Source organism: Tasmannia lanceolata, unplaced genomic scaffold, assembly GCF_043159265.1.
Source record: "Tasmannia lanceolata isolate RefF3 unplaced genomic scaffold, GAP_Taslan_0.1 ptg000003l, whole genome shotgun sequence".
NCBI lineage: Eukaryota > Viridiplantae > Streptophyta > Magnoliopsida > Canellales > Winteraceae > Tasmannia > Tasmannia lanceolata.
In genome coordinates, this window is record NW_027518680.1 from 2069316 (window position 1) to 2078236 (window position 8921).

General features: G+C 40.9%; 1 protein-coding gene across 1 annotated transcript; it reads right to left on the bottom strand.

Annotated features, from left to right (window-relative positions):
• Window positions 1–3418, bottom strand: LOC143859817 (UPF0481 protein At3g47200-like). The gene is made up of 2 exons (XM_077370400.1): window positions 2820–3418; window positions 1–1123 (listed from the first exon to the last, which is right to left on the bottom strand). Exons 1-2 carry the CDS (start codon window positions 3396–3398, stop codon window positions 782–784), a joined length of 921 nt encoding a protein of 306 aa, XP_077226515.1. The 5' UTR covers window positions 3399–3418; the 3' UTR covers window positions 1–781.
• Between the last annotated feature and the right edge of the window lie 5503 nt (window positions 3419–8921).

Below are 8921 nucleotides of genomic sequence, written 5' to 3' on the forward strand. Positions count from 1 at the left end.
GAAAAACAATGGTAACAGAAAATCTATTGAAGGAGGAGAGACTTTTTTCTACAGTAAAAGAAAGATGAAGCATTGTTTATGAGTGACTATTTTTTTGATAGTAGCCGAGGGCCGTGTAATAGGTCTGAGTCATGGTAAGGCCAAGAAGGAAAGCTGCAGCCACTACAGAGATTAAAGTCCAAGGGTTCTTGAAGTAGTTTTGCATAAGGTTAGAACGCCACTCACGAAGTATTCTGCTCCACCTCTTGGTGCTCTTCACATAGTGTTCGTCCAACGCATCTCTCACTTCGCATAGAGGACTAAAAGGATCAAAGTACATGTCCCTTGCAAGCTCTTCAGTTAGATCAGCAATATATTCATTGCTACCAATCGTGCTTTCTATAAGCTCAAGTGAACGGAGTAGCCGAGCATCCTTCTCGGAATTGATCAAACCATACATGAAGGCAATGAAGGAACTCACTTCGCGGTGGCCTATACTTGGGTGAAGCCGCTCAAAGGTGAGGACATTGAGGTAGAAGGACGCAGTTCCACCATCGACTATGAAAACTGGTAGACTAAGGATCCCTGTTAAAGTATAAAAAGATTAAATAACACCATCTCCAACAGCTTAAGCTTTTGGAGTGATCGGTTGTTTCACATGGTATCAGAGCCAAAGGTCCTGAGGAACCTCCTTGATAGCAAAAATCCACATGCAATGGCCAAACCTAAAAGAGGGGCCACATGTGCCACGTGTAGGCGAACCCTAGAAAGAGGGGCCACATGTGCCACGTGTAGGCCAACCCTAGAAAGAGAGGCCACACGTGAGGGGGACTGTTAAATTATAAAAGATTAAATAACACCATCTCCAATTTAGAGTGATTGGTTGTTTCACAATACCGTTACTAAATGTAATGTCTCTTATGCTTTTAGTTTCGCTCCTCTTGAACTCAACTCCAGCATCGTGAAGGTCTGACGCCGACCGGATGACCGCGGAAGGTAAACGCCTACTTGTTTTTGCTGGTGGGCCTAGAATCATGCCCTTCCTTACTAAGTCCAACATGTGTAGGCCTCCCCCTATATCAGGGACTGGTTTCATGGAAGGAATAAAGAATCCCACCACAAGCTCGTTCAGGGATTTGTAAATCTGCATAAAGTTTTAGTAATACCAACTTTATTTAATGAAATATTCTGAAAAGATTAATGATATGTAAGCATGTTATCCATGAGAGGCATGACCATCTGCCTTCAAAATAAACTAAAATAGAATGGGATTTGCTAGGGTCCATCACAAAAGGCATTTCGCAGATGCTCTTCCATGTCAGAGTAGCCACTTCGTGAATGATAATAGAGTCTGCTGAAAAGTGAGCCTCTGTGGCTGCTTTGACATGAGACAAACCATCTGCGAAATGCATTTGTGATGTACGCTAGCAAATCCCAAATATTATATTTTTTCAGTTGATACATTTGCTTTTAAAATAAACTAAAATATTGTTCCTAATTCCTTAGACATTGTTCAAAGGATTGGGCATTGATCTTATTCCTGCTATTGTTTCATCTTTCTTTCTTTAATATACTGATAGGGGTCCACCTAACCCCAGCTTACCCATAAAATAACACTAAAATATTATATTTTTTTAATTGATCCATTTGCCTTTAAAAACAAGAGGAGTGATAGGTGCAAGGGCCCTTGATTGGATCCACGTCATTTTCGTAGACCTTTTAAAATTGGTGGAGATCGGAAGTAAATTCGGCTGCACTTAATGCCGTGTTTTAAATCAAGGGCCCTTTTCCAGCTCTTTATGCAAGGGCGCCCTTGCATCTGTCATTCCTCTTAAAGAAACTCAAAGATTATATTTTTCAATTGATCCATTTGTTCTTTGGGTAGTGCATGGATAGAGACGGCCTAAAAGCTCCCCCTATGACAATCCTAACCATTCAATTTATTGAGATTTTGAAGTGTAGAATAGTTTGATGGGGGAGCTTTTTATAGCATGGATCATCCATAGCAGCAGAGAGACTGATTATGGGCTATTTGGATCCTCTACCTCTACTATTGCCCGCTTGTTCTTCTTTTCTTCAAGGGAATGATAGATAAAGGATGGGATGGGGCAACGCCAAAACTTCCATTTGTCATGGTCGATGAGACAAATTTATAAGAGGGAAATGATATATTCGGCCTTTTTTTCCCTGGACCAACCCATTATAGTGTAAAAGGGTAGTCATAAATACACTAGAGGAGGCTAGCCTAAGGAAGAAAAGGGGGCAAATATATCACATCCCCTCGCTGATAATGGGTAATCGCTTGTTATTGTTGGGAGGGCACACTCATACACTCACACCAATGGGCTGGCCTAGGGAAGAAAAAAGGGGCGAATTCACATGAGGGAATTGATTACCTATCTTTTTCCTTTATTGGAGGTCCCACACAAGTGGGCAAAACGAGTGGAAGAAATTAGGTTGCCTGTGCCCTGCCTATTTGGATGATCTGAACCATTCATTTGTTGGTCTCCAGACTCTCCACCATAGAAAGTTGGAATTTTCTGAACTGTCCATTTTACACCAAATATATCCTATGGGAAAGATTTCCGGCCATCAAATGAACGGTTTAGATCATCGAAACAAGTGGGGCTGCTCCGATCAGTCAAAAGGGTAAAAGGGTGGAGTCGAAGATATTTTTTGGGCAGTGATATCGACCCCAAATATCTTAAATCGACCCCTATGTGTTTCTCTCTCCTCTGGGTTAGAGAGAGAGAGACACATAGGGGGGATTTAAGATATATGGGGCTCGATATTTTTAGTGGGGGATATCATTTCTATAGAAGAAGAAGGAAAAGACTGACCTTCTCTTCCTCCATCATGGTATCGCTTTCAACACCTAGCAACCTTTCAAGAAGCACCAAAGGCAACTGGTTTTCAACCATCAAAGCATCCGAAACTATATAATGAAGCATATTGACAGAACCTTGATAGCTAAAAACAGGGTCGTTGATATCATAGTCCTTGATGATCCCACTATAAGAGCCCAAGAGCTCAAGCAAGAAGGAGCCATCGAGGATCATAAGCTCCAAGAAGGTATCTCGATCTCTCCATATATTGTCGAGCTGCTCATAAGAATCCATTAGATTTTGGAGAATGTCATCCAATATCATCTTATAATCGTTGATGGGTTTGTTGGATCGTTTAAGGTGTTGATGGAGAGCTCTGAGTTTGTGTTCTTCCATGGATCTCAAGTGGGGTTTTCCGTAATGGTAAGGACCGATGGAGACGAGTTTAGGTTCAAATGCATTTTTGTTGGGATGAAACATTGGGACTTTGTAAATGGAGTGTTTGGTCCATAGATCGCCCTCGTTCGATTCCCCAGTGCGGCTGAGCCTGTCCATGTCGATGATTATCGGCCTTGGACCAGAAGGGGAAGCCATGGAGAGAGAGAGAGAGAGAGAGAGAGAGAGAGAGAGAGAGCGCTATAGGCCGAGCACCTGTGAGGCTAGATTTATGGAGCAAAGAGTGTGGAATCTCTTTCCGCGAAATTTCGGAGAAATTATATGGTGTAAGCCCTTACAGTCCCTTAGTTTTCTAAAGTACCGTACGGCCTACAGTCCTACACCCTAGGATGATCAAACCGTCCATTCGATGGGCCACAATGTAAATAGGTTGGGCCCAAAAAATTATTTCCAAAGGATGATCATAGCCCTTCGATCTATAGAGGTAATGCATATTATGGAGGGTTGAAATCATGATTTTGGGCACAACCTCCCATCAAATGGACGGTTCATCTTGTGCATTCTCTTTCCTCGAAATTGCGTACATCTAGTCGGCAGATTGAGCCAAGAATGAAAGGACAGAGACAAGGTGGAGAGCGCGTACCAACTAGTCAATATAGTGTTACCTTTCAAAGTGTATTTCTTGAATGTGATAGAAGTGAGCAAAACTTGGGTATAATAGGATATCAATTCCTTCTGAAAATAAAAAGTTAGAATGGAATTGATATTTCCATAGAGGGGTTGGAGGAACTTTCCTCCAACCCCCGTGTGGAGCCAATTTTTATTCGGAGCTCCCAGGAAATTCGGGAATGTTTCGTGGAACATTCCCGTGTTTAATACATAGGTGCAGTGCAGATATAGTGTCAGCCTAGCTTCACCCCGACCTAGTTGCATACCGGCTAGGATTACTCCTTTTTTGTTACAACGGCTGAGGTTCATAAGGTCACTGCCTGATATCACCCCCTTCTAAGAGAAGATAATTCAATGTCACACAGAGTATAATTCAATGTCACACAAAATGTTGGGTATATCATATAACCCATGTATGTTCTAATATAAGCCCAATAGGTAATGGACCAGGTGTAGTGGGCCCATTTGGGCTGGAGCCCATTAACCTCTTCTAACCCTAGTGTATCTCTATATATAGGGGCTGGAGGCAACAAACTTGGTATTCCAAATTAGATACCTTGGGTGTAATGCTTTAAGCATCCTGCTTAAACCTAATAACCCTAACAATCTTAAAGCATTAGGAAAACCCTAATTTTTGAATCGTCCCATCGTGATGGCTGATTTTGCTCTTCTTCAACTCATACGCCCACAAAAGAAGACGTTTCTGCCGCTCGTGGTTGTTTAATCCATTGTTGGAATTTTTTGGTGGCAACGAGTTTAAGCAATCGTTGGGATTTCTTCAACAGTAAAGTGCCGTCTGTCACTCTCTCGCCCAACAAGCAATCGTTTTTGTTTAGCATCCATGAATATAAAGGACTTGCTGATTTTGGGTTGGGTGGTTCTCACGACAGGGTATTATCCTCTCTCTCCCTCCAAATAAAGTTTTGTCTCTTTCCTCCCAAGCAAACCCACCGTCCCTACCCTCTCTTGTTATTAAAAACAGAGAGCCGAGACTTCTTTTGGGAGGAGATTTTGTTGGCCGAAACCCACTTGTTCCTATTTTCTGATAGTGACAGAGTATTGGTCGGTGCAATTTTTGGGCGTGATTGCCGATTCCAATTTTTGGAAAACGTCCATTGCCGAATCAAATTTTTGTGGCTAAATCCCATCGTAGAAACCCCCTTGGAGGAAAGCCCATTGATAGATTACTTTGGTGGTAGTTTGGAGCGTAACCCTCATTTGGGGCTGATTACTTTGGTAATCGTTTCGGGTCCATTGGCTAATCTTGCCGTCGGTTTGAATCGGCTCTTGGACTCGGCTTTGATTTGGTTCTTGGAACGATTCTTGGCTTCGATTCTGCGTTTTGCCAATCAGGTGCAATCTTTTCACTTTTTATTTCATATAAATAATATCAAATGGAAAAGATTTCTATGCCTTTTGAGATGGTCAAACTTCACTCCTTTGGTGGATCTGAGTTTAACTCATGGAAGCGAAAGACTCAATTCAGTCTAAAATATATGAATTGTTTTTACACTGTTTTGAGTACCTTTGCTGAGACGGATGAAGACGTTGATGAATCTCAATGGCTTAGAGATGAGGATTTCTGCAAAGACTACTTGTTGAATTGTCTTTCAGATCGTCTTGCAGAAACTTATAGTAAATTTAACACTGCTAAAGCAATATGGGACAACTTAGATGCTCAATTCAAGAAGGAGGAGGAATTGTCCAAGACCCATTTGGTGGACAAATTCATGGATTTCAAGTTTCAAGAAGACAAGGAAATCACTCCTCAAGTTACTGATCTAGAGAATTTGAGATCTAAGTTGAATAATGAAAAAATAGCTGTCTGTGATTCGTTTCTTGTGGGTGCAATTATATATAAATTACCATCTGCATGGCATTCTTTCAAAACCGAGATGTATCGGAAAAAGGTGCAAGTGGGACTGGATGATCTCAAACGATTCATTCGAATCGAAGATGAGAATCGAGCTAGGAATAACTTGGAGATGGTTAGACAGCAACAGTCTGCTGCTAACGCGGTAACATATCCCAAGAAATTTCCTCGGAAATCCAAGTCACCTAAAAGTGAACATCCCAAGTTGGAGGCCAAAAAGACTATCTTTCAGAAAAAGAAGGGCAAGTGCCACAACTGTGGGAAATGGGGTCACTTTGCTGCAGAATGTAAACAACCTAAGAAGGCTAAATCTGACACACCACAAAAGGAAGCTCATATGATGGTGGGCAATGCTGCGCCTAAGAGTTTTATTGCCATGTTAGGCAATGGTAAGGCCAGTACTTCTTCAGACTGGTGGTTAGATACAGGAGCCACCTGCCATGTTTGCAACTCAAAGAAACTTCTTACGGATGCTGTTGGCGTGAAAGAGACCGTTACAGTGGCTAGTGGAGCTGAGGCACAGGTGACTCACACTGGAACTGCGAACCTGGTCCTTTCTTCAGGTAAAATACTCACTTTAAAAAATGTTAAAGTAGTTCCTGCTATTCAAAAGAATTTAATTTCTATTAGTCTTTTAGACAATGCTGGCATGTGTTCATCTTTTTTGGGTGGTAGAGTAACTTTAACTGTTAACTCTTATTATTTTGGCTGTGCTTTCTTAATCGATGGTATGTATAGACTGAGTTTAGCAAATGAAACCGTTAGTCAGGTTAGTTCCACTTTGATTGATCATAAGTTGTTGCACACTAGATTGGGACATGTGAACTATAGGAAAATGGTCACACTTGCTAAAACTTATAATATACCTTTAGATACATCGATTAGATTTGACAGGTGTGAAGTGTGTGCACAAACCAAGATCACTAGAAAACCTTTTCGTTCGGTTTCTAGGAGCACACAACTTCTTGAGTTAATACATTCTGACCTCTGTGACTTTAAAAGTTTCACTACTCGAGGTGGTCGGAAGTATTTAATCACTTTTATAGACGATTTTTCTAGATTTTGTCATATTTATCTCCTAAAATCGAAAGATGAAGCTTTTGATAAATTTAAAATTTTCAAGAATCGTGTTGAAAATCAATTGAACTTGAAAATTAAGCGATTTAGGAGTGACAGAGGAGGAGAATACACTTTGACAGAGTTCAAGGAATTCTGTGCCTCTCAGGGCATAATACTTGAAACTACTGCTCCTTACTCACCTCAATCTAATGGCATAGCTGAACGTAAGAACCGGACGTTAACTGAAATGTTAAACTCTATGTTATTGACAGCTGTCATGCCTACTAGCTATTGGGGAGAAGCAGTTTTAACTGCAAATCACATCCTGAATAGAGTACACCACTCTAAGTTGACCACTACTCCTTATGAGTTATGGCATAAACATCCTTGTAGATATGACACTCTTAAGACTTGGGGCTGTATTGCTTATGTGAGGATACAAGACCCTAGGAGACCTAAGGTAGGACCTAGAACAAATACTTGTGTTTATCTAGGTGGTGCAGAAGATAGTGCTGCTGATCGGTTTTTGGATATATCTACCAATTTGGTTATAGAATCTAGAGATGCAGTATTCTTTGAGAATAAATTTCTCAGAGATCATGGTTTGAACCTACCTGGCGATACTGAAATGGTTACAGAATCGCATGTAGAGTTTGAACAGAATACTTCTGACACCTGTCCTACACTGATTTCTACATCAGAACCTTTAAGAGTTTCTACAAGAGATAGAGTACCCAAGAACTTTGGTGAGGACTTTGTGACCTACCATGTAGAGAATGATCCATCAACCTATAAGGAAGCGATGAGATCTAGGGACTCTTTGTTGTGGGCAGAAGCCATTGATGATGAAATGAGCTCTCTGCTACAAAATCAAACTTGGCAGCTAGTCGATTTGCCAAAAGGGGCTAAGACTGTGGGCTGTAAGTGGATTTTGAAGAAGAAACTTAATCCTGACGGATCCATAGCTCGGTATAAAGCACGTTTAGTAGCTAAGGGCTATACTCAAGTCAGTGGGATAGACTACTTTGATGTTTACTCACCGGTCTGTCATTTGGCAACGATAAGAATTCTTCTTGCTTTAGCTTCTATTGAGAAGTATGTTGTGCATCAAATGGATGTAAAAACGGCTTTCCTAAATGGAGACCTCACAGAGGAAATCTACATGAACCAACCTGAAGGGTTTGTCATGGAAGGTTTCGAGAACAGAGTTTGTAAGTTATACAAATCTTTGTATGGTCTTAAACAAGCACCTAAATTGTGGCATCAAAAATTTGACAAGGTAGTAAAGAGCTTTGGTTTTCAGACCAGTTATTCAGATAAATGCCTTTACTATCGTTCTGTGTCGAATAAGGTTGCGATTATTTGTTTGTATGTAGACGATATGTTGATTCTTGGTTCCGATCTCTCTGTAGTGAGTGACGTGAAAACCACTTTGGCTCAAGAATTCGACATGAAAGATCTTGGTGTGGTTGACACCATTCTTGGTATGAAAGTAAGTTTTGAAAGGCAAGGGATTACTCTTAGCCAAGCCCATTATATTGAAAAACTACTTTCTACATGGGGATACAGTGAGTGTAAACCGATTGAGACACCATTTGATTATACCAAGAAGCTGATCTCTAATGGAGGAGACAGTGTGAATCAGTTAGATTATTCTAAACTGATTGGTAGTCTCATGTATGCTATGAGTTGCACTAGACCAGACATAGCCTTTACAGTTGGCATGCTGAGTCGTTTCACTAGTAATCCTGGCCATGAGCACTGGGATGCCCTTATGAGGCTGATGAGATACCTTAAGGGTACTCAATGATATGCTCTATGTTATACTGGCCATCCTCATATCCTGGAAGGGTATTCTGATGCATCATGGGGATCAGAATTAGGAGACAGTAAATCTACCAGTGGTTATGTTTTTACACTGGGTGGAGCCGCTGTTGCATGGAAGTCAAAGAGACAGACTTGTATTGCTCTGTCATCTATGGAATCGGAACTTTATGCTTTAGCTTCTACAGGAGATGAAGCAGAGTGGATAAGAGATCTGATCCTGGACATTCCATTGACCCATTTAAAGATTAACTCTTTAAGTTTGTTCTGTGATAATCAAGCTACAATTACGATTG